This window comes from Epinephelus lanceolatus, chromosome 10 (assembly GCF_041903045.1).
Source record: "Epinephelus lanceolatus isolate andai-2023 chromosome 10, ASM4190304v1, whole genome shotgun sequence".
NCBI lineage: Eukaryota > Metazoa > Chordata > Actinopteri > Perciformes > Serranidae > Epinephelus > Epinephelus lanceolatus.
In genome coordinates, this window is record NC_135743.1 from 29861960 (window position 1) to 29889434 (window position 27475).

At 39.8% G+C, this 27475-nt stretch overlaps 1 protein-coding gene across 5 annotated transcripts in view; it reads right to left on the reverse strand.

The window, feature by feature from the left end:
* Positions 1 to 27475, reverse strand: part of LOC117265836 (CUB and sushi domain-containing protein 3-like) — a 268435-nt gene that overhangs the window by 21808 nt on the left and 219152 nt on the right. For all 5 annotated transcript variants that reach the window (XM_078171922.1, XM_033640574.2, XM_033640575.2 and 2 more), the window contains exons 57-60: positions 23237 to 23419; positions 17482 to 17658; positions 10374 to 10556; positions 2331 to 2504 (exon numbers count right to left, since the gene is read on the reverse strand). In XM_078171922.1, the coding sequence (XP_078028048.1) occupies positions 2331 to 2504; positions 10374 to 10556; positions 17482 to 17658; positions 23237 to 23419 (717 nt within the window). The remainder of the gene's footprint in view (positions 1 to 2330; positions 2505 to 10373; positions 10557 to 17481; positions 17659 to 23236; positions 23420 to 27475) is intronic.

Here is a 27475-nt window from a genome sequence, read left to right on the forward strand (position 1 = left end):
TTACAGTGAATGGCTCTCAATTTATGCCAATTTTGCACTAGCAATGGGAACCTGCATTCTAGGTCATAAGTACTGGAGCTCTTTAATATAATTACTACATCAAAAACAAGTTTCTGTTGAGACACATTAAACACTAGCATTGCATCATGAAACATAAAGGTTACTTGCTCACATAGCTGCAAGAGGTTGTTTTGGGGGTGCTGATGTGGAAAAATGATTGTGGTGTGTTGAGGGATGACACTGCTCATCATAATTGTGGTAGACAGAAAGTAGACATGGTACATTTACCAAGTGGAACCTTATCCATTTTATGTCCAGATGACAGTTTTTATTCATCACAACAGCTCAGGACAAGAACACAGATATATCAGTGCACCTCGATAAAACAGGCAGTTGGTCACTTAGCAGTGCTAAAGCACATATCTGGTCATAACAGACAAAAACTATCCTTTACAGTTAAGCGGGACATAAATCAGACAGCAGTGTGCGCACTGACTTACAAGAATTACAATAAATGACTGCAATGGGGCCATTTAGAAGAGCAAATGGCTGCAGAGGTACTGTGCTTCTAGTTGAAGGGACACAAACCCTAGCAGTCTGTCAGCTGGATCTCCGATGCTAAATACCCAAATGGGACCGTGTCCGCCTGACTGAATACGGCCACAAGCACCGAACTCCGTCATTAACATAAATTACAAAAGAACACAGAAGTGAATGTAGTCCTTTTTAAAGAGGCTCAGGGGTCTCACACTGTTTTTGTCATGATTCAACATGACAAAAATACTACAAACCAACTCATTTCTCTCCAATTCATAAACTCTTACATAAAGGCAGCGATCAACACAGTGTAGTTACAGTCTGCACAATTAATGCATGCAGCCATCTGATAGCAGAGATCCCCTGCTAAAGAAAGCTGCAACAATCAATTAATTGATGCAGAATGCACAACTTCAGCAGTCAAAAGGACTGCCTGCATTCAGCAGTTTAAGTGGAGATGTTGTTGCAGCACAGCTGTCAAAAAAACCAACACATCTTTCAGCACTTAGAGTGATGTGCATGAATATTTTTCAGTGGCATTTGTTTTTATTCCACTTAGTACCGACTAACACTCAGAGAGAAACAAACACATGTAAGTACTTAACCCTTCTTGATATTTTATTTCTGTCTGACTGATATAATGCAAGAATGATTCTGATGACAAAGAGACGCTCTTGAGCAGTCATGCATCCCAGAGGTTATTATTATGCTTGCAAAGATGATTCTGAGAAGGTCTTAATGTAGTAAAGAGCATCACACACCCCACTTGTGGTTCCACTCAGATCATCATCAACACTGGGGCTTTGACTCTGGGGCTAGAGGTCAATTCTCTTGTCATTTAATCAAAATGTAAATTGGAGGTCTAGTTCATGTATGAATGATGAAATATTAATTATCCTTCTTTATGAACAGGTAGGACACAATATCCTTCTCATGCTTGGCCTTTTTCAATATTTGATATCTGAAAAAGAAAAATCATTGTGTTGACACTGAAGGTGATATCAGGATTATGTATAACTCACTGTTTATGGAGAAAGACCTTGACGTTGCAACTAGGAGCAACACTAATAATCCCTGTTCTGCACCTCTGCAAGACTGCCTTATTATATTTGTATCGTAATTCAGCTTTTCCACCTAGGCTCTGATGTTAAATTCCATGACTTATTCATGACTTTCATTAATTTCATTAACTTGCGATAACCCCACAGGGGCAAGCAGCAAAATGGTAGAAAAGGCTTGCCTAGGAGAGAGAACTTAATACTAATGTACTGAATGTATGAGCAAAGTTGTAAAATAACATGCAGGTATATCGATGTTAAGAGAGCTATTTGAGAAATTACCCGTTACTTTATGACTTCCCTCAAACACATTTGTACAATGTTAGGCCTTTGTCTGACTGGATTATTATACCTCTTATTATTCCGTGTTTTCCACAAATTCCACGCACAGTGGGAACCCTGGTAATTTCACAGTCAGATACGTAAGGCAAGGCAGAATCTTTCACTTTTACTTCCAAATGATTTAATATGAATTCATGATCAATAGATGAGTAAGAGGGAAAGCAACAGGATGCCAGATTTTAATTATGAGTCCAACACTTCACATGCTTGATCATGTTTAAAAAGGGGCATCAAGAGACAAGATCCAATTTAGCTCACTGTGCAAATAACCATGTTTCAGACAGCGACAGAAATGTCACCACCACCATTTCAGTTTAAAGATAAGGAGACTCTCTCTACATAAATCTATAATTATGATAATAATCATCAAGAAAGTATAAAATGGTGACTCACGCAAGCACTGAGGCAGGTCTCCGGTCCATGTCCCATTCCCTGTGCAGGTGAGCACAGCGGGGAAGGACAGCTCGTAGCCAGGTAGGCAGCTGTAGCTCACACTGGAACCCCACTCCAGGACTGAGCCCTCCAGGAGGCCGTTGGGTATAGGTGGGGGTGTAGGACACGTCACCACTGTGAGGAAAAATGAGGACACAGTCTCAGTCAAGACAAGCTCATTAGAGTACAATCGATGCACAAAATAGGTCCACTTAAATTTAAGTCAAGACGAGGATCAAAAGGATTGTGGGACTGAAACCAAAGCAAGACACACATAAGAGCAAATTAAGTCCTAATTGAGAGCAAGACAAAAATTTCAAAATTAAAAAATGACAGCTGAAATAGCCAACTGACTATGGTTCTCAGCAAAGTAATGAAAATAGATTATACAAAAATCACATCTAGCAAAAGCCATAGGACATTTTAAAATCTGAAATACTGCAAATCTATAACACAAAGGAATAAAAGGCTGACAGCACAAAGACCTTTAAATGACGAAAGCTGAATCAAAAAACGCTGCATGTTATTGCGGCACAGGTGGGTCAACAGCAAGCAGCTACCTCTGGGGCTGAATAATGAAGCCAACGCGTGAGTGGCAAGAACTGTAGTTTCTCCAATTGCCATTTGAAGCTGGCTCCAGAAGTGAGTCAATCTCCATAGACCTCCATGTTGAAATGCCCAAAATTACAGCAGAAATAAACATGTTCACTGCCCGGTACAAGAAATGTTTTTAGTCTCTATAGCTAATTTCCCCTTTCATGACACCTATACAAGGGTTGAATTTTTATGTATCCCACCATTCAAAAATTTAGTAAGGCTTAAAGTTACACATCATTAAGGCTGTGTCTGCTTTCAATGACAGGCTGTCTGCGTGGCGTCACCACAGCCTATGAGTCAGATTCATCCCTTGCTCCTCCGCAGCTCCAAACTCTCATCCAAATATAGTTACTTCTAGCTCCAAAGATGGCAGCGGTCAAAATGCCAAACTCAAGACTTCAGATGGCAAGTCAAAAACAATGGGTGACATCACAGTGCAGTCTATGGTCGACAGCAAACATGGAGGAGCTAGAGCTGAGGGTGCAAGTGAAATCCCTAATAGTGTTGGGGTACTGTGCATGCACAATGACTTGTATGCCTCTCTTCACAGTCCCAGCCAAAACCCCTGCTATGTTTTGGGGATGCAGTCACTTGAGAATTAGGACAAATTTAAGCCAGAATACTTTATGGCATCAATTGAGTGGTCTTGGGAATACTTGGTTCTACGTCCCTGGACACAAACATGAAGGATCAGAAAATATCCTCAAGAAACACTGTTGCTGTCTTCCATCTCGGTACAATTGAAATAAAACAGCTCTGGGTGTAACTCAAGGATAACAGACAATGTTAAAGCTTGGAGATAATTACTAGGATTTATGTGGATTTACAGGGATATGGCTATATCCTGGGTCTTTCAATTTCTAATCACAACTTTAATAAATGGAGGTGGCGGTGATGGCAAGAGGGAGTAGTGGTGTTAAAATGTATTAAACATTGTAATGAAACCACTTTCTGTCCAATAAATTGTCATTCTTACAGGTTTTAATCTTCCCATTTCTATCCAAAATGACACAATGTCCCGGAGGGCCTAAGCACCACTTCTTTATGAGACACAACAGGATTGGAGTTAGCTTTTCATGCAGGTTAAACATGAACATGTTTTGTCAAATCTATTATTGCACTGCATGCTTCACATTATAGTGCCATTTTACAGATATCAAGTGGCAGTAGAGGTGGCACAAATTCACCATTCGACATAATGTGGATTATGACAGAATGAAAACTAGGTCTTTAGCCCAGAGAAATGGTCTGTGTCTTGACTGTGACTGTGTGAGATTTTCTGCCATTTCTGTTTGGAGTATACTGAATTATTTCTGCGAGAAATGAGGGGACATCTTGTGCCTGTGTAAGCCATAAACTTTCTGTTCAACAAATGTAATAAATGAATGCATAATAAAGCTCAGAGTTTGTTCTGACACACTTGGAGATGAACCCGTGGGGACGCAGATGGGATATGGGTTTTAGGGATGTGAATAAATTATAGCAGTTGTTTTATACCATTACTATCCTCCCACAACACCCATCATTTCCCCAAGTCTCTCTTTCTTTTAGACATACTCATGCATGCTGAAACCCTTGAACAAAGTCAGGCTTTATCCAAGCCTCGCAACTGTCTGGCAAGATCAGATGTTTAGTTTACAAATCCAGTTACTTAAACTGTCATGTTAACACCATGGCTCTCAAGTTAAGGTTTTGCGTTTTGGCAGAACAACATCACAGTCATTTTCACTTACCAAATACAAGACAAAAACATACAGATGTAGCAACATGAAGGCAGAGTCTATGGACATCTTGGCGCTGGGCAGGACCATGAATAGAGACACACGCACCCACTGTTTTCGTAGGCATCATTAGAAAGACAAAGACCTTGCTAAGGCAAGTTGGACTAGTTGCCATCTGGAGCACAGATTTAAGACTTCCTGACCACTTTCATCACTGACTTCTTCCTGTCAGCTTCATGCGTAATACTTTCTTTTTTAAATTCTAGAGCACCACTCACCTCCAAACCAGCACTGTTTCTACTGTACATGCTGAGAGCACAGTGAATCAATACATTCAAGCAACTTGGCATACTGCATGCCAGAAGACATCAAACTGATTTTAATCATTAAAAGCTACAGCATGTGATTTCACCCATTAGTACCTGTAGGAGTGATCATTACAATATCATATCATTTATTACGCTGTATATTAAAGGGGTACTATGCCCATTTTCAATGAATACGTTATTCCTATGGTTTAAGACATTCCAAATATACTAGTAAACAAACAGCTCACTCCCAAATCTAAAAACTAGAGTATTAAATCTCATTTTTTAAATAAAGTATAAAGACTGAAATAGTGCCACAGATAATGATTTGAGAGATATATTGTAGATGACACTGAGAGCAGCCAAGGGAATGGTTTGAGAACATGGGTACATTTTCTGTTTCATAACTGAGAACACTACAATAGAATAAAGCTCATTTGGAAAGAAAGAAAGAAAGAAAGAAAACAAAATCTGACTCATTTGTTGTCTATGGAGCAGCTCCAGACTTCATACATGATGACATCACAAGCTTGAGACGTACTTCTCTGGTTTCTGGGTTTAAAGAGACAGTAGCTCATGATCACATTGATTGAACTTTCCCAGGCCATGGAAATAACATACTGGAATTCTTAATTTAGGTGGTGTTCCCCTTTAAATGGGAAACCGCCTGTTTAAAACCAGCTCTGTGTCATCACAGTGTTCAGATGAACAGTATATGGCTTTCCCCTGTGCTGTGAGCACCCGGAACTCCCTGTCCATCCATCAGAAAAGTTTAGTTAAATCTAAATATATATTCAAACATAGATGGTAAACTTATTCATAAATGATGATATGCAGAAAGAGGTTAAATTGTTTTTTTGTCAAATTAACATGGACTAATACAGAAGCATATTGCATTCACTTGACAAATAAAAAAATCTCTTTTATTGAGTAATTTTTTCTGTTTTTCAGAGTAATTTTTTTATTTTTCTGTTTTTCAGTGTATTTTTTTCTGTTTTTCGGTGTAATTTTTTTCTGATTTTCGTGGTAATTTTTTTTTTCTGTTTTTCATGGTGATTTTGTTTCTGTTTTTCATGGTATTTTTTGTTTTGTTTTTCAGGGTAATTTTTTTCTGTTTTTCTGAGTATTTTTTTCTGAGTTAAGAGAGCAATAGAACAACAGACGCTTTCATTCCTTTCTTGAGAGCTCGATATAATGGAAGCAAACATGACCCGCTTGTTTAGTTTAATCCAGTTTTACTTTGTTTTGGGTTTGAGACACTGGGAGATACTCCTGTCTTTAAGTCATATAGATGGTGTTATCATTAGTTTGTCGACTTTATGCAGGCACCTTACCATCTACAAGCGGGTCGTGTTTGCTTCCATTATATCGAGCTCTCAAGAAAGGAATGAAAGCCTCTGTTGTTCTATTGCTCTCTTAACTGAGAAAAAAATACTCAGAAAAACAGAAAAAATTACCCCGAAAAAAAAACAAAAAAACACGAAAAACAGAAACAAAATTACCACAAAAACCAGAAAAAAAATTACCACGAAAAACAGAAAAAAAATTCTACGAAAAACAGAAAAAAATACTCAATAAAACAGATTTTTCTTTTTTTTGTCAAGTGAATGCAATACGGTTCTGTAGACTAAAACTATGATGCATAAAGAATAAAGCCAACAAATTTGGACATTACATCTCAAAATTGAATATAAAATAGCTGGCAAAATTAACACTGATACATCACTGCATGGGAGCGTCCTTTTGTACAAACTAGATTAGATAGTTCTATTTATTTTATTTACACAATTCAGAAAGCCTCTGGTCAGGTGATTAAAGATAGTTTTTACACTATGTCATGGTAAAATTTAAAAATGAGTGGGTTTCTTGTGATAGATTTAAGGTAGGCACATCATGATGGACAACTTTGTTGCCTTGTAGAGTTAAGATAGATTTTCCCTTTTCCACACAACTTGCAGTAAATGTGGAGCAAGCCACTGTGGGATATTCACACATTCTCTCCAAGGTGGAACTATCTTTTGTTCTTGGCTGGCAGTGGATCCAAACAGATTTCCATATGGACATATTGCAGCAGCAGTATACATCATATACATATGATTTAAATGTAGACTATATTTGGAAAAATATTCAGGCCACGATGAATAGTGAATTAAAGTTAAAAGGGAAAACCATACTGATGTTGCAATCTGTTTTTTAATGTTTTGTTTGGTAATATAATTTTCTTTCTCAAGTTCTCAAGGAGAAACAAGTTCACTAGAAATTGTTTCTCTTTGATGTTAATGAATTAGTAAAGAGCGCCTTCAGTTTGGGATTTTCATGTTGTTGCTCTGGAGCCCTAGAAAAAAAAAAGCCACTTCATTCTGAAATACCTCTCTAAAATGCCCAGCTGGATGGTGTAAAGCATAAAGTTCTCTTGGATATGTATGTGAATCTCTTTAAAGTGTGTCTATGTGAGAGAAAGAAAGAGGAAAAGACAGATGGGGGGAGAATGTGTGAGAGCACATGTGCGAGTAGGCAAATTACACTGCTTAAAGGAGTAGGCCTACTAATCTTATAAGCACTGCATCAGAAATTACTTAAAATAAATGAAAAAATAAAAATAAAAAAAGGCATGGGTGGCAGGCAGAACCGAATAGGAAGTGGAGAGTGTCCCCATTTTCCTAAGTAGTTCTAAGCAGCATTAGTGCCTCTTAGCTGAACACGCCAAACCTGGGATTCAAACAGAATCCTTGCCGGGCGAGGCTTAGGATGTGTCATCGGCAGTGTGTGTATGCACACCACACACAAACGGTGTGGCTAGCACTGACGCACACATAAAATGTTTAAAATTATGCACAGAGTCGGCACATGTAAAACCTCTTTGTCTTTTTTAGTCTCAACCCGCTCTCTCCCTTTCCTTCCTTCTTTCTCTTTACCCCTCCCTTCCTGGAATATCGGCTCATATCCCTGCGGCACATCATCCAAATCTATGACAAGATGACAGACGCCTCGCATCATGACAATTTCAAACAGCTCACCCCGCCTGAACCGCTGCACCTTCAACTTGAACCCAATCATGCAAAAGAAAAAGGCAACCGATCTCATTGGAAGGGGCATTGTTTTTAGTTTCAGATGCGAGAAAAGAAAATAGAAAATTTGCTCAGTCCTTTTCTAAGACCTCTTGCTGCGTAGGCTGTCAGCGAGAGAGATGATAAAAAAGCCGTGATTACCAGCGAGCTGTTCAATTGCTTGTCCTAGATAGTCTTAGAAAGAGACCAAAGGAGAGGAAGCGACCAAAGACAAGGAGAAAATAAAGCATAAAACATCTGTGCCTCCCTCTTAATAATCCATCCACACTGAGGAATCACAAAAATTAATACGAAGCACACACTTAGTAATCAAACCCCTCTGGCTTGCCTTTCTTTTATTAATTTCCCCATAAGAGAAATAAGTACTATTGGCAAAGTGAAAGAAGCGGGGAGAGTGAGAGGAGGCAGGAGGGACCCTGTGGCTTGCTGACTAATGCATACAGGTCAGTGCGATCTGACAGCACTCAAGCAGTGGCAGCAGTGGTAGGAGCAAACGTGAAGGTGTGGAAGTATGTGTGCCTATGTATGCATGAGAGAGACGCTTGTGTAATGCCCTCATGTGATTGTATGCATGCATGGTGGTGTGAGTGTGATGAGGATGGCTAAGCTCTGGGGTTTCGCTCCTCTCCACACCACCCCCATCAAGCATAGTGGCATCGAGGCCGAGTGCCTGAGCTGTTGCGGTAGCTGTCAAGGATTAGAGCTTGGAGGTTAGGAGCTCCACACACTGTTATACACACATGCGTGCACATACACACCCATGCTCTCTTTCTCTCTCTTGCAGTTTAAAATGCCTTGGGCAACAGTTGTGCGACCATCGATTCATCCAACAGCCTCAACATAGCACAGAACAGAGAGTGTAAATAATGAAACACACCCATGAAATATTACAAATCAATGTCAGTTTGGATGTTGTTAACTTCTAGGCAAGGTCCTACAGGGAGCCTGAGGAGGGCAAGAAGTGTGTGGCTTAAAACCAAAGTTCGCTATGAGTGGAGCTAAGAAGAGGCGATGGCCCACTACTTCTGGTCAATAGTAACATTAGATACCCTTAATATCTATATACAGCATATCTCGAAACAAAAACAGCCATTACGTGAGAAGAACAAAGATCAACAGGCGTCATGTTTTTACATTCTCTGATACTCATTCTCCCCTGAAGAATATGTCAGTGTCTATTAGATCTTTAGTAATTGCGTGCCTTTCTGTAACCCGTCTGCATATTTCTCCCACCTGTTATGTTTGTCTGTGTGCATGTCCGTCTCTCACACTCTGCCTCTTTTTCTCTCACAGTTCATTTGTCCTTTCCCATTTCTCAAGTGGCGAATACAACGCCAGCTTTCTTCTCTGTAACTGAGACAGCAGCCTAGGAACAGTTCCTTAGCAACAATAAGCCACCATTTGCCTTTTGGGCTCCTTCTTTTCCCGGTGTACTTTTGAACTGTTTGCTGCACAAGTTAATCTTCCCTGCAATACTTACTTTTGGGTGTCGATGGCAGACATGCTAATCTATGCCTCCACTAGAGTGTCATAAATCATAGAGTGATGTAGTGCTGATGGGCGTACAACAACTAAGTCCTCTTAGTGGATTTTTTAACTTTGATGTTAATCACGCCCATAGAGTGCGCACACACTTTTTGAGGGAGGAAGCAAATGATTAACCGTAGGAGTACAATTAGAGGGATCCTTGTTGTGATGAAGAGGACTTGTTGGCTATCCATCATCAGATGTCAGAGGAACTTTTAGCCTTGGCTCTGTGCCACCACAGGTGCAACTCTAGATGCAGGTGTGGGTGAAATCACTGTGTCCCAGATCAAGGGCTCTAAAAAATGCAGAATATTTTTTTCTTTTTTTTCCCCCCATGAAAGCCAACTGAGCGATGCCGTCTTTTATCTGGGGACTTGTTAAAATACAGTACTACTTTTGTAATGTAGTGATGCACTAGACATAATTCAAAAGAACAGATTCAGAATTGCATATTGTGTTTATATGGGTCAGCCTGTGTGTTTATACTTACATAAATGTCAGTCTTACAGATGTTCAACCTTAAGTATTGTTGATATTTCTGTTATCAGCACACTGGAGTCAACTATATGACGCTATCTGACCACATAGGAAGATCTGTGTCACCTTGGTTGCAAATCTCATTAGATGTCGGGGTGTAAGCATGTACTTTATATTGTACATGACAGTGTGCTAGCGTGCCAAGGTTGTTACAGCACGGTCTGATGGTTATCAAGGTTTACTGTGTAGTGCAGCACGTGTTGGATGCAGCGTATGTGTGTGTGTGCATTTGTGGGTGGTATTTACCTTGACATGCTGGCATGGTGCCACTCCAGGTGCCATTGGTGGTGCAGGTCCTTGTGACGGCATTGTCCCCTCCTATCATCACATACCCCGGCTGACACGTGAACGTCACGTTCTGGCCAACTGTGATGTCATCACCAAATCTGAGTCCATTCGCTGGAATGCCAGGGTCCCCACAGGTGATCACTGTCATTGGTGGTCAAACACATATAAACTGCATCAGAAATCATCCTAAATAGTGAATGGTGATGACAGCATACATACTAAATATGAAATTTACCGTATATTAAAAATAAAATTTCAAATTACAAAAATAGAGTGTCTGATGTAACTGACCTACATCCCTTTGCATTGTGAAGAAAGAGTAGTGAGGGATTATCAAATCAGCACAGGGGAGGAAATGCTTTTCCCCATAGATTTTCTATTTTTAGCTTCCTCTTGTTAAGTTGGTGGTTTCCTAATCTTTGCATTTGTTCATTTGCGCCACCAGGGCATAACATGGCCCTGGGCACTAATTTTTTTCCATACACTATAGGCGAGAAGGGTGGGTGGTGATTAATAATTATCCTCTCAGCCACATATTTGTTTCCAAAGTTTCAAACAGCCATGCCAAATACAGTTGTGCGTGATGAAAATGGCTCATCAAATAGAGCAGTAAAGAATCAGTGGGACCCACAATCATTCACCAGCAGCTCATAATTATAACCCTGATGATTTGCTGAACAGAAGCATGCTGTCCAACATAATGAAGTTAAAGGGTACAAGACACTCAACATTGTAGGTTTCTCACCAGAATTAATTGTATGCTGATCATCAGTAACAGTTCATTTTCTTTTTAATATTTGGTTCAAATGATTCACAATGGCTGAAAATAGTGTACAACTGTTAAAGGTACAGGACGGCACAGTGATACAGTGATTAGCATTGTCGCCTCACAGCAATAGGGTTCCCAGTTCAAATCCAGGGCTGGGGTTTGAACCCAAGAGTGGGGGAGTTTGTATGTTTTCCCCATGTCAACAAGGGGTTTTCTCCAGGTTCTCCAGCTTCCTCACACAATTAATTGGTGACTTTAAATTGTACGTAGGTCTGAATGTATGAATGGTTGTTTGTCTCTATGTGTTATCCCTGTGATAGTCTGGCGACCTGTCCAGGGTGTACCCCGCCCCTTGCCCAATGTCAGCTGGGATAGGCTCCAGCATACCCGTGACCCCTAACAGCATAAGTGGTTACAGAAAAAGAATAAATGTTAAAAGTACACCATGTAGGATTTTCCTAAAACAAACAAACAAACAAAAAAACAATTTACAGACTCAGAAAAGTAATTCCTCTTAATCACCACTTTTTTTCTTTGAGGCATTCCTGGATACAGAGCTAAGGTGAGGTAATCAGCAGAACACATCCAAGTGGAAGCTATGGAAACCATGATCACAGCACCAAGACCCCCCCCCCCCCCCCCCCCCCACAAATATAGCAAACCTGGAGTTGGCTTTCAGTTTCACTTTAGCTGGCATTAATGTTTACAAACAGTAGCCAAATATTCCTGCATAGTATACCTTTAACGAACAGTACATTATTTACGCCCTCACTCAAACAACTCTGTAATTATATATCTTAAGCTGTCCTATGACAGGTTATGACGTAGCACCGTTGTGTTGGTTGTGCATTATTTTATTAAGGTAAAAACGATGTATAATCTTGCATAATGGCTCTGTGCTTTCATGCTGCTTTTTGTAAAATTAGATTGCCTAGACTACATTTGCATATGCACGTGCTGGGTAATAAAAACAACTTAAAAATGATTTTCAGTGCATACAATTTTTAGTTATGTGAAGATAAGAAATATTGACAGACGTTGATGATATAGCAGTAGCCATATTAGTCTATGACCAGGCAATCAATGCATCATCACACAGCATCTGTTGTGTTGTGCCCCTGAAGTGTGAGGGCTGCCTGTACAGTGACCCTTACAGTAATAACTATGCTTTATTTACATATTCCCTTTCTAAAATGCAACACTGTGCTTATATCATCTTGAGATTTTGGTTCATTTTTGTCTAAATCCAGGGGAGCTCCTAGTGGAAATAATAATAATGCTGGGGAGCGTCTCTCCCCAAGTCAATTTTGTTTAGTCTCTTCTTTTCATATGCCTATTCTTGGCTTCTTCTCATGGCACGATTTCTCCAAAGTAAACAGATGGCTGAGTGTTGGCCCACTACATTGTCAGGTCTTAACCTAGTGCTATCTGATGGAATAGTAAGTTGCCAGCCTATATTTGATTGCCTTTTCATAAGCCCTTGTTTAATCTTTCAGCCCTAATTTGTGCCTACTTATTACAAAATCATTCCTGACTTGTTCACCTTAACGCAAGAAGCCAGTTTGATGCATATGGCTGTCCCTGCTAACGCCTCCTCCCTTCAATTAATTTCTGTTTGTTTATCTTCAGTTGCTGCCAAGGACCTCAACACTTGGACATATTTATCGTTGCTGGGTGAGAGTAACTTTGTATCCTGACAAGATACATCAAAGAGCTGCTAGTTGTCAGCACAGAAAAGAAGAGGAGTCTTCACTTTGCCACCAACTGGTTTGGAGTTGATGGCAGTATGTTGTTGCTTGCTTCCATAATTAATCCTAGATGTGTCTATTTTCAAAATAAGCACAAAACTACAACACTGACATTTAGACAGTGAATTGCCTTGATGTATGTGTGATGAATGGCAAAGGTTGTATGGCTATTTGCTGTGTGTGTTTTCTGCTTAGTAATTCCACACTACACCCTCCTCAGAGGTTTCTGCACCCTGTCTACTGTAATCTATGTCAGATGATTGAATTGCACTATACAGTAGTTGCCACGGATGTATTTGGTATTTGATACACAGTGACTCATAATGGAGTCCATTATTTTTTATTTTCACTTTTACATATGCACTGCTGCCCACCTTTAATGGCAAAGTGTTTGTGTAATAAATAAACTAACCTGTCAGCCTTCTCTAATTTCTTAGACTCTAGGTCTTGTGGGTAGTGAACTCCTTTTTTTGGGTCACTTCACCCAAATATTACAAGAACATGTTTTCCCACTCACACCTAAAGTGGTGTCTATTCATGCAGATACTACTTGCAGTCAGATGCTTTAAACACCCATCATTCCATCCCAACTTCAGGTAGCAATATGACAACATAAAATTCATTCCTGCTTCTAGGACTTGCTAACTTGTGAAATCAAACAACCAATAATGTTTTTCTGGAAAGCGCAGGTATTATTTGCTTGAATTAAAGAAGTTTATTATCATTATTAGCATTGAAAAACATAGAAAAAATACTTGATTCAAGTCAGGTCTCCCAGATGTAGTCTGCCACGGACGATACCGTAAATAGAAATTAAAACAAATTGGGAGAGACAAATGTAAGAATTCAAAGACAGACCAAACATTCCCCTCTATCCACAATCTAGCCTGAATTAAATTGATTTTGAACATTGCCGTATATTGGGCATGTACATATTTTATAAATGCCGGACATAAAAGTTTAATAACAAAGGTATGACAAAATCTGCATCAACAACAAAAGAGCTATAATTCATAGCTGGCCCAGGAACCAAAGACTGTATATACAAAATATGTGTTTGATGTGTGTATGTGCATTTTGGGTGACTGTATGAGTGTTTTGTTTTCTGCATTGTAGTTCTTCAGTTCATCGTGACCCCAAGACAACTACACATAATCTTAAAATTCGGCTGGGTGACATGGCTTAAATAGAACATCTTGATATTTTTTGGTAATGCCACAATATGTGATATGTTTCCCAATATTTTCACTAAAATAACAACTGCTTGATTCAATCCTAAAATCCATATGATCATACCAGTGTGATCCTTCCAGTAACTAATCTGAAGTTAGAGGGAACAGGATCAGAATGTCCTGATATTGTCTGAGTGACATTTTCAAGTCAGACTGGATTGTTATGAAAATTGACTTATTATTCACATGCTTGAAATTGTTTTTGTTTTTGTTAATCATCATTTGTTTGATTTTTTTTTTTTTTTACATATATATATATATATATATATATATATATATATATATATATATATATGTATATATATATATATATATATATATATATATATATATATATATATATATATATATATATATATATATATTTCGGCTTTTGCCTTTAATTGACAGGAGAGAGTGAAATGGGGGAGTGAGAGAGAGTGGGGGGATGACATGCAGCAAATGGTCGCGAGCCGGTGTCGAACCCGCGACCGCTGCAGTGAGGCAACACCTCTGTTTATGGGGCGCCGGCACTATCCACTACGCTACCGATGCCCCATTTGTTTGATTTATTATTCAAGATTTATTCATTTTGTTTTTTATATTTATTCATTATTAACAGACAGACTGACTGACTTATTAAATGAATGTCAATTTGCCTACCACCTTCACCAGAAGGGCACTTCTAATTTAAGGTCAGTTCTGACACACTCTTACCATAATGCCTAGTACATGCACATACCGCAAAACAACATGGGGGATAGTTAGACCGTCTTTTTCCAAGTGGGGGCTGGCTTGACTGCAGCGATCTCCACTGGGTGATGTTTTAGGTGATGGAGCAGATTTAGGGTACTGCTACCTTTACCAGCAATCATGTTGTGGGAGAGGAGAGCAGCCTGTTTCACGTATGCCTTCCTGCAACCAAACCACCTCCAGGTGATAGACCTGTTCTGGGATCTTCCTCTTCTTAGAATGCATGGTAACGCAGGACAATTAAACTGGTGGACGTGATTGATCAGTCAGGGGTGTCTGTGCGTGTGTGTGTGTGTGTGTGTGTGTGTGAGAAAGGTAAAGCCAGTCCCCTGCACATGAACATGACCTGGTTTATATAAGCTGCTAAAATGTGCAAGGAATATCTTTATATGATGGTCCTCTTCAATATCCCAGAAAGAGATACTTGAGTATATCGAATATGTATTCAATACATTGCCCACCCCTATCTTGAATTAGGCATGATATGTCTCTCTAAACATACGCCAGAAGCAACTGGCATGAATAAAATACAGCTGATACAAATTTCAGTTGATATCAACTGGCAACACTTGTAGATGTGGAAAAGAGGTCTTACTAGAGGTGAGACAGAGAGATACAGAGAAGTATGTGTGTACATGAATGTAAATGTTTACGTGTGCCTGTCTAAGTGCAGAAGTGAAAAACCCAGTCAGTCAGCACAATGCAGAGAAGCTGCGGGCTGTTGACTTCAACCGCTTTTTCATTTTGTACATTTACTTGCTCCGATGAAAAAAAGGTTACTAGGAGACCTGAGGTTAGGCAGGAGATCAGAGGAGTTCACATGCACTGCAGGAACCTGCTCTCAGTTAAACCTGCATTTAAATGCAGTTGGTCACATCTCTCTTTATTCCCAGCTATATCATATTTTTTAGATGTGCTAACACGTATAAGGTGTGGTAGTGACACATGATGCTGCATCAGTTTTTTCCTGTTCTGTCATAGCACTGGAGAATTTACAGCTCCACACGATGTGTCGTGTGGAAACAGACTCAGACTTATTTCAGTTTTAGTCAGGCTTTGATTTTAGTTATTTCAGATTCAAGGACACCACTATGATTTAGGACACTGCTTTGCTCATTTAAATGATGTTCAAGAATCATATTACAGCAGAAATCTGACTCTTAAATGCAGTAATAGGCATTTTGCCTCCGATGTCTTCATTTAATCATATCCTCCAACCCTACACAGACAATGACTGTGCTGGTGTTTTAAACTAGAGGAGAGAGGAAAGGAATGGAGTAGAGACGAGGAGAATACTAAAAATGTAGATATAAATCAACAGGATCTCAGCATGTTACAAGGCAAATAGTCCTTCTGAATAATCAGTGTTTACTGTTTATTTTATAAAGTGCTCTCTGGCTTTACTTCACACTTCGTTGAGCAAGTCTCTTTCACTTCTGCTAATTCGCTAATTCCTTAACATGCCCTATAAATTTCATTTATCAAACATCAAGAGCGTTGAGAAAAAAAATAAAACGGGAACTTTTCTCTCTCCCCTTGAGAATGTTGTGTGACTTTGATCTGGTAACCTACATGATCGATTACCCATGAACCGTGAAAATGATTGCCTCCTTAATGAAGGCACACTGAGTCAATTCGGCATCTTGTTGATGTTGATGGCATTTTGATGTCCCTGAACTGACCACTGAAATGTAATGTGAAGTGATGGCATACAGGAGGATAGCAACACTAAGTTTGGTGATGAGCAGGCTTTAAGTGGGGGAAGGAGGCAAGGAAAGCTTTTCTGCCTTTCTGCATGTTTGATCATTATTATTCAATCCAATTTTCAATCTTTCTCTCCTTCTCCCTCCTTCCCTGTGTATATTTCTCCAGAGACTCATTTCATTCCAAAATTGAAAATTATGCCCAAACCATTTATCTTTTCTTGTGATTCAATAACAAGCAAAAAGAATGAGGAAGAGGGAATATGGTGATTTTCAGAGAGAAGAACAATGTGTAATTTTGTTTGATAGTCACCCTGGTGCAAATTGAATATAGATTGGCATACTTCTTAATTACTGCAAGGCTCATTTACTGAGATCCAGACAATAAAAAACTGCCTGACAGTTCTGACGCTTTGCAGGGAGAGGGGGCTCAAAGAGATTTATGTGCTATTTGAAATCTTATACCCTATTTTAGCACCACTGTTGATCATTCGGAGCGCCTCCCTTTGGCAGAAATAGGGAGTGAAATCATCCTTAGCCCTGTCTATCTCCATTCTTTTCAGAGGGGGTTGTCTGCTTTACACTATAAATTGCACGTTTACACAACAACAACACGACCAATTTAGTCTACTGTACAACAGCAGACAATTATTGTGACTGACATACGTGGACATGTAATTGGTCAGCAGTGATGCACCACCATGCACCAATCTTCCTCATCCTATCTCTCGTTATGTTTCTTTCCATATTTATTAAAGCTATAATAACAAATTCTGTGACTGCCACTGTAGGGGTAAGTGTGACCGAGCTAAATGTGATCAAACAAGAAACACTGAATTGTGCTCTGTTGCGTTTCTGGTATTCCGTGCATATAAAACTCACTTGTGCAGTTGGGGGCCGTTCCAGACCACGTGCCATTTGCCAGACACTGGCGTGTGGGAGAGCCGGTGAGGAAATAGCCCTCCATACAAGAATACACGATGGAATGGGAGAAGGTTGTGCCATCCACACGGGAAATACGGCCATGAGCAGGTGTGGCTGGGTTCCCACATTGTACCGCTGCAATAGAGGGGAGAAGGAGAGGAGGTGAAGGTCAGAGGTGTAAAACAGTAATGGGCTTTCTATTTTCCATATCAGTGATTCACAATTCGAGGACTGGGACCCCCCAAGGTGGCTGCAAGATGACTTCTGAAGGTCTCAAGGTGATTAAGGGGTCGTGAAAAATATATTCCTTCCATATTGTGTCAATAGTTATATTTATTCATGAAATAATTGTTGTTTTGCTTTTGACCTGATGTGATATTTGTAGTTTCTTGACTCAGTCCGATTAGCACTCAGGTGGAACAGTCTGACACAAGCCAACGATTTCTCTCTGCCCTTTTCAGAGACTCCCATTATGCGTTTTTACCTCACGTCTGGGGATGGAAGGATGGATTGTTTTTCTCTTAAAGAAGCTGTGAACCAAACCAGTAAAGAACGACTAATCTATACAGCGCCACAGCTTTATTAAGAGAGGCTAATGAGGAGAGTTGGTGCAATGGTACACAAATCCCCATCACACTATTAATGAGTCATCAGTAAATAAAGTGCAGTTTGTGTATTGTCAAGTCCCATAGTTGGTCCCTTTTAGTGACATTTAGTGCTGTCTAAAAACCAGAAGAGGAACGTGGGAGTAATGTGAAAATTTGCAGCTCTGGTCTAACAGTAACAAAACTTTTAGTTATCACATATTACTAAATAATGAACAGATGTAGAAGTATTTTGAAATATGAAATGTCACTCCTGACAATTTAAAGCACAAATTGAACTCAGACAGGAGGCTCAATTTCATGCAAAATGTTACTTTAGAGTGTACAACCACTGGGGGGGGAAAAACAGACTTTCTGAAGTGAGGTGAAGCGTTGGGCTTTTCGCTAAAAGGTATCCTTTACAGCATTTCCAGAATACGCCAACCAAAATGTATCCCTGAAGAGGTGAAGGGACAGAGTTTGCTTCATGTGTTTTTCTTCTGCTCCAAATCATGTCTAATTACAAAACTGATTTGCTCTCTCAATCACCTAATTGCCTGGAAAATCTGAAATAGTGATTCTTGTAGGAGACAGACGTGTTGTAGGTGTGGTGATGATTTCTCAATTACCACATGTGCGCGCGCACACACACACACACACACACACACACACACACACACACACACACACACACACACACACAAATTCATCGAGGCAAACGCATCACTCAGGCACATACCCAAACACACCAGGTGCCATCATGCTCTCATTACTCTACTGTAAATGCACACACACACACACACACACAACAAAAATAAAGCAGGGCCAGATCTACCAGGGTGGTATGGGGTGGTAGTTGCTACCCTTAAAAAATGATTTGCCCCCCCCCCGCCACACCAGCATTGCACCGTCAAATCAAAAAATACATATACCCTAATGCTCAAGTGCAAGTGAGTGCAGCAAGAGATGACGCTCCCTGCCCCGAGACTTCTAGGTTCTACCTCTCCCCTAAGCTCTATTTACAGATATCTGCATATGTATGCAGAATCTGTAGGCAACAGGGATGCACCATTTTTTAATTCTTGGCTGATACCAATGTTTAATAAAACAATTTGGCCACTAGCTGATACCAATCTTTTTACATTGTTATTATGTTTTTGTTATTTTTTTTCTCTTTTATGCCAGGGAAACAATGAAATCTTAACTATAAAAAGTAGCTGAACCGTTTCAAAGGAATTAAGCCCTTCATTACATTACCTCTGAATAAGCACAAATTCACTCACACAACTTTATGAAACATTCTTTAATACAACCTTCTTTCAGATACTATCTATCTATCTATCTGTGTGTGTGTGTGTGTGTGTGTGTGTGTGTGTGTGTGTGTGTATATATATATATATATATATATATATTTATATACATATCAATCACAATTTTCTCTCTAATATCTATTTTATATTGTTGTGAAAACATTAAAACATTTTTCCTTCAAACAACTGTTTGAACAACTGTAGTTTTTTACCCCAAAAACTACATTTTACAAGATCCAAATGCACACATTACGAGAATGTTAGAATTAACCTTCACTCAATAATTATTTTTACTGAACAGAGCTTGAACGCATCATAATGTGACTCAGTGCAATCTCCATGAGCTGTTAGGTGTGGCAACTGGTTGATTAGAGCTAATGCTAAGTAGGTCTCTTCCTGCTGAATTTAACACAGATTCCTTGTTCACATTATCAGGGAAACAAATGGGTGCATCCTTTGATGTGACAATAGTGAGTTTACTGCATCCTTTTGTCCGGAAGGCGTCCCAGGGAAGATGCCTGTATCTTAAACAGGAGGATCGGACACAGGCTCCACACATCAGATCACAGAGCTCATTTGTCAAACAGTCGTCGTATTCTTCTTACACATGCTCTTTATTTTAAGTTTGTGGTCATTTGTCTTGAGCCCTGCTTTTTAGCCTGTGAAATATTGATATGACACAACAGAAAAGCATCAGCCACTGCTATCAGTGAATGTCATCTTGTTTGCCAATAGGTTGAAAGTTAACAAGGAGAATGCCTGCGGATATGTGTGGCCAATAAATCGATCCCTAGTAGGCGACATACCAAGATTTTGGTATTGTTAGTGGTCTGGTTTCCATTTTTAGTCCGTTTGAGTAGTATTAATTGATCATGTTTGAGTTGCAAGTAATCGGTACAAGTGATGAACAAATGAGGTGGCCAAAATACAATCTTAAAACCCATCTCACCATAATTCAACTTTATGTAACCTTTTTCAAAAAATGTATCTGCATTCATATCTGTTTTAAGAGATAATCCAATATGACCTACACATGGAAGAGGAAGTCTTGGTAACTTGCTACACTGGATTACCCAAAAATATTGGCTGTTACCCCCGGAAGCTTATTATTAAACCAGTAACATTGGTTGAGAGATTGTCCCTCCACCAACATGAACTGTTTGTGACTTCACCTGCGACACAATGACAACGAGAAGGAAGATGACAACAGCAGTCAACTCAGCATACAGTGAAGGAGTGAGGTAAAACTTACTATTCATCTATGAAGAAATTAAAATTATCAGCGTAACACATATAATGCATTTTAGGCTATGTGATGGGCTTATGTTGAATAAAAACATGAGCCCATGCTTTTCACTGAAAATATGTCCGAAGACATGAAAATTAAGGATAGACCGATACATCGGCCGGCCGATATATCGGGCCGATATTTGAGTTTTTTACTTGTATCGGCGTCGGCCGATACGCGCGTGGGTTCGCGGATTTATTTTTCCCTGGCATGATTTACAGACAGGCATCCACGGGCAGCTCTGTGTTGCCGGAAGACCCTGCAGCGCACATGCAGCGAATCCTACTGTGTACAGTAGTTGTTGTTTTATTTATGCTTCAGCTTAAATATTTGTTTATTTTATAAAGACATTACTGGAAGATTTAAGAGCACTGAACTCTTTTTTTTATTTGAATGTATGATAATAATAATAATAATAATATTCTACCTGTTCTACCTCAACTTTCCATCTTGTTTTAGTATTTTTTACTGTTCAATAAATGTTTCTTATTTTAAACTTGAGACCTGTTATATCTGTTATCATTGTGTCATTTTTTTGATGTAAATTGAGGGAGCAAAAGCAGTATCGGCCCCAAATATCGGCTCAAGAAAATCGGCAGTCCATAATCGGTCATCGGCTAAGGGTGATGGAAAAAAATCGGTATCGGCATCGGCCCTAAAAAATCCATATCGGTCTTTCCCTAATGAAAATAAAACAATTTATTTATTTCCAGTGCCACCCTTTGGTATTTCTATTCAATGATTTACTCTTGTTTCACAACAAATTAATGTTTTGAGTTAAAATGTCTTTATTTGGTGGATTTTCCAAAAATATTGATATGTATGATTATTTGTTATTATACTGGCAACCCCTTAGAGTCGCCATGCCACCCAATGAATACTTGTCTAGCCCACCTCTGAATTAAAGTATGGTAGCGTCTTTGAATCCTCTCTTAATAATTCATTAGAGACATGATGACAGACACACAAACAGACCTTGATGGTATTGTGAGATGGATATTAAGCTGAATATCCACAGTGACTGTTTTCCAGAGACTGTAAAAGGTTGTGGATAACGGATGGATGGGCTTTAACAGTAGACAGGGCTTTAGATCACAGACAGACAGCACTGAAACTCATTCAGGCTCCAGTGAATTCCTGCCCCCTCCCTCTTGAGGTAGAGGGATGGCTAAAACAATCTTTAAATCAGGAGTTCAGTGGGGAGATGGAGAGATAAAAAGGTAGTGGGAGAGAGATGTGGGGTAAAAGGAAGGGAGGGAGGGTGAGGCTGAGCAATAAAGAGAGGGGGAGACAGAGAAGGGACAGATGGAGGAGTGGACAGGGATGGAGAGACAGCCAGACAACAAGATTAAGACAGAGAGAAATCAGGGGAGAAGCAAGAGAAAAAGGCTGACATCAGGGGAACAAATGATAGACACAGAGAGAAGAAAGAGATAGAAAACAAAAGAGGGAGAAACAAGAGAGTTGGAATAAAAGGCTGAAACACAGACGGTAGTTCAGAGAGCCTGTACATTGGCCTATCGTATTAAAAATGACACTAGCTCTGTGCCAACCTGGTGGACAGTAAGTGGAAGAGAACAGAAGCAGTCAAACATTTGCCTCAATATCCGGTTGACCCCTGGGGGTAATTTATGCAAGATGTAGAGCTGCCGTTCTGTGAACTAATATCTTCAAAATCCACAATCATTCATTTATCACAATCCAAAAAGAACTTGGCTTTAGGTGTCTAGAATTAATGAATTTTTTGGTTGCAATCTGGAAGCTAGTCACAGCACCATGTGCTGGCAGGAAATACCAGACTGCAGCAGAGAGATACTTATCCATCTGGTGCAGTACTGTGTTTGTGAGCTTTTGCAATCATTTGTGTGTGTAGGTGTGGATGCACATGAGCACCTATCTGTACACTCCATGCACATTTCTGCTGTCATGCTGCCCATGTGTTGCATACAATGTTTTTGTGTGTAAGCCAAGTCTGGTTACTTTTTGAAATCGATCAATATTGCAGCTGACGCGGGTTTTGGTAGTAGATCAAAACAATACTTTTTTGATAGCGAATTTTGAGGAGTACACAAAACAAACTGAACAAAATAAATGGACTTATCAAATTCATCAGTGTTTAAGCCTCTTAAGCACTGGATCCACCCTTCCTTTCTTTTACACTGCATACCGCCAGTTTACAACAAAGCAGTCATACAAGAACTTTGCCTAAATAACGTTCCATAAAAGTTGGGTTTAAAATAGTGAATGTCAATACAAACAATAAGCAAGCAAAACTAGAATCCTGGCCAAGCTTTCCATGTCAAATTTTGGTATTTGACAGTTTTTAATATTGAGTGCTACAGCCACTTTTGAGTCAGTACTAAAAAGCCCCTGTGTTACTTTGTATCTCTTTGTGTAACTGTGAGTTTCATTGTGTATGTTGACCCGTGTGTGTGAAGAAGTATATGTTTATCCTTTTTTATGACTCCTATCACTTCTCTCCTACTGTTTCAAGCGTAACATCACAAAGACATCTGAAAGATTCCCCTTACGTTTGCAGAATGGCTGTCTTCCGGACCAGGTCCCATTGGGAAAGCAGATCCTCTCTGCCGACCCATAAAGTGTATGTCCCACCGCACAGGTGAAGCGCACCTTGCTGCGCACTTTGAAGTTTCCTGTCTCCCTGCTAGCATGGGCAGGTGTGCCAGGATCCCCACAGGTGCCTGCCGAGTCGCCTGCAATGGGAGATAACCAGACAAGAAGCAATGTAAACACGAAACTGAAGATGCCTTCCACTTTAACTGTCTTTGTGTGCGTTCACAGACAAGTCCTTTTAAGTTGGTATGTCAGTGAATTACAACGCAGTGTTCCTGTCCGTCAAGCAGAGGGACAATACAGAGAGGACTAAGATTCAAACTGTACATCTTTTGAGTCCTCCAGGAAGTAGCCATAAAAACACACAATGCACCAATGAGCAGTTGTCACTGTGCCAACAACCTGGAGGACCAATACCTTTCACTGCTTTGACACCAGGAGCTTTCTGTCCATAAAAAACAGCGGGGCTAGCATTAAAAGGCAACCAGCTGTGGTTATGAGAAATGATGAATACAGCTTGACCTCTGGAGCTAAATGCGTTTTCATTATCCTGAATTATCTCTCCTGTCTTTTGTTCTGTGGAGGAACATACAGTGCTTTCAGTGTCTTGCACCACCTGTCTTGCACATCTATAAATCGAGTCATATAAAAAGATGCTTTGTCTCTTGTTAATTCTCTTCTCATGTCCCCACTAGGGCTGTCATCTGTGGGTGAATAAAATGGGACATGTTCTCTATCTAAGCCATAGGAAATGAGAGAGAGATGACAGGTATGGAGTCAGGTAGTGTCATAACTACTGAACATTTGATGTGATGAACAGCAAGCAAATCTGAGTGGTGTGTGAGTCAGATTGGAGTCTAGGGGTAGGGTGATTCTTGGTAGAGAAAAGGGGGAAAAAAGCACATGACACCATACACCACTTCCATTGCAGCTTCCCTTAATGAACAGAAATTAAACCAGCAGATGAAGAAAAGGACATAAATCACAGAAAGAGATTATAGATGGACAGACAGATAGATCACTGTGGTCGTCTGTACAGTTCAGGACGTGTTGTCTCTTCGTGAAGGATACGTGCTTTATTGGCTGTGAGATCCTGTTTCTTGAGCTGTGCACACACCCTGTGCATCATTTGTTGGCTGCCGCTCTCTGTCTACAGAGCAGCAAACAGCTGCAGTAATACTGGACTTGTTGACAAAGCCTTACTGCACAAACACCAAGCTCATATCTTCTACACGCATCCCACTGCTCACATGTGCGCAAACTGGATTTGTCAGGTCAGGAGCTCACAGCTGGAGATGATTAGTTTGTGTGTGGCTCTGGTTAGCAATGAGTGTGTGTGCAAATATGTGTACCATTGCCTACCTTTGTACTGCATGTATGTGTGTGTGTGTGTGTATGTGTGTGTGTGTGTGTGTGAGTGAGAGAGAGAGAGAGAGAGAGAGAGAGTGCACTTGATGTGAGTGTCGATGTGTCTCCCTGTCTGTCTGTGCATGCACTTGCATACACTTGTCTTTACAAGCGCATTTTAAGTATGTATGCAAGTATGCATTTATTTGTTGCCCCTTGTGTGTACATATATGTGTGTGTATGTCTCACAGCAGCTGTCGGTACTTCATTAGTCTCCTTCGGTTAGGTGAGGCAGCCCGGCTCGGCATGCACTGTGACAGCTATAATCTCTCTAATTGGGATGGTGGTGGATTTGGTTTGAATCTGAGTTAATGTCCGTTCACCAGGCTCCCTTTGTGAGGAAATAATAAGGCCTTCAACTCAGCCGTGCAACAGACGAGGACAAAAGGGGAATGGCTTCGCAAGCAGTTTTAAGCCCCCTCTTACTAATTAACAAAGGAGGACAGATGAGAGGAAGGATAGATGCATGAATGGATACACGAATGAGAACTGTTGCTGATGCTGGGCCGGACTTCTGAGGAATTCATAGCCCAAATTATTTTGTTGCTGTTGGTGATGAACACTCTCTAAGAATACAAATGTGCCATTTAAATAATTTCTAGTACTGCAGATAAAGCTCTCTACTGCTCTTTCTGCAAATAAACTTTAAAATCATTGCAGAAGCATCAACACACAGAAGCACTTAAATATACATTAACACTTTCAGTTAGCTCATTTATTGTGCTAACTCTGCAGTGCTAATTGCATCACCTCAGAAGGTTTTGCTAATGTGCCTGTGAAAACTAGGTGTTAAAATGTACACTCACACTAATTTAAAACTCTCCGGGCATTTGCTGCATCACAACTTTAGTTCCTGTAAGCAACAACTCAGTTCCAGCTGTGTTGTGGTTCTAATTTTTGCCAAACAGCTGTAACAGATGTTTACTGCCATGGGTCTGAATTCATCAAGCCTCTTAGTGATGAACAACTGATCTACAAAGGTGTCTTATTTCCATTATAAGTTGCTAATTTCATAGTTAATTAGAAGCACTGATGCAGTGTAATCTTGTGTGACAATGTGAGGACAATGCTTTTGCACTTTTAATTACCATCATCTATAACCGACGTCAATATCAATATTATTTAGGTCCTCGCTGTCACATAAATATAAAATAACTGGTTGGGCCTTGGGTCATAAAATAAGATCAAAACAAAGCTGCCACTGATCTCCTTTTAGTGTTTTAAAAAAAAATCCAATGTAATCTATTTTCCTAGTGGCATCTATTATGGGATGGCTGTTGCCTTACTACAAAATAAACTGAAGTTGCATTTTTGTGATCTGATTACATGTAATCATACTTTGTATTATGTGCTATAGCTCACCTCAGCACATCCTTTTCTTTAGTCTGGTAAGTCACAGCGTCATTTATAATGATTAAATCCTTTGGTCACTGACCCAGGACTCTTATTCTGCTGCACAAATTCCTCTGCAGGGGTTTACTCTCTAAACAGCGATTGCTCTTTGACAATTTAAATACTTGGGAACAGATTCATGTTGGCTTTACTTATCTCACTTTTCAAGTGATGAGTTGATGCAGATTAGGTTTTGGACAAGTTAAATTAAAAGCACTGAATCTAGTTTGGTAATAAATGTTTTTTTTTTTTTTTTCAGAGTTTATTGGCTGGGTTTCTTCCGGCAAACAGGCAGTAGAGAGCATGTTGGTGATACACAGCTCAGAGTGAGTGATGAAATAAAATATAACACAAAATTGAAAATCATCACTTTTCAAAAGGCTCGTTTGTCATAACAGCAGGGTGCTGATCAAATCATCTCAATAATAGATGCCAAATTGCTTTCAAAGATGAGGCTGAAGAAAAAAAAAACCTTGCAACGCTCATTCTTTCGGCCATAAGCATTAAAATTACATGCTTTGTTAGATTCTGTGGCTATAATTTCAGGCCTAAAAACAGCTATTAGGCTGTACACAGCAGATAATTATGCAGGCGCAAACAATGAGAAATACTCAATTTGCAAAACTAGGAACAACTAGAAAAGTGCCCTTAGTAGCGTGCAGATCACCGCAGGTAGCTGCCCAGGTTGATTGCGGCCCCTCTAGACAGTTCTTGTAATTTCAGCAATTGCGCCGCAGCATGTTTCAGAAGATAGATACAATATAATCATGAGAAATGTATTCATAATGAGTAAAACACAGCCAGTAATCTTTGATGCGTGTCGTTTATAACTGGACTTGACAGTATTACCTTTGCACAAAAAAGTAGGAACTAACAACAATAAACACAACAAAAACAGACAAAAAACTAACTACATAGCCTATTTACTTTGTTAAGGTAGAAGCACAAATGTCAAGAAAAAAAAATCACCAAATCTACACAATCAGGTGCGCGAAATGCTCCTCTTCTGAAACGCTCCTTGTGTGTTATGACGCCGTGCAGCAGACAAAACAAAACCGGGCTGCAGCTGCAGCCAGCGGGACTGTCGCTTCTGGCTCCCTTACAGTCAAGATGGTGGCAAAAATAACAAAAATGGGGATTTATTCATCTCGTATCGTGCCTTACGTCAGTGAATCATAACATATCAGGAATGGAATTATTCTGTGGATGCTCTGGTTTAAAAAGAGACCAAATTTTTCTATGGGTGTCTGTGTGTTTCTGAGTCACGCCAAAAACCAAAATGTGTCCTGCAAATAGGTATGGCTTGCTGTTTTTAGCCGAGACAATGTCTGGAAAACTCTTCAACAATTGTGAATCACCACAACCACGAGAGATCCTTCAACATACAGTCATGAATG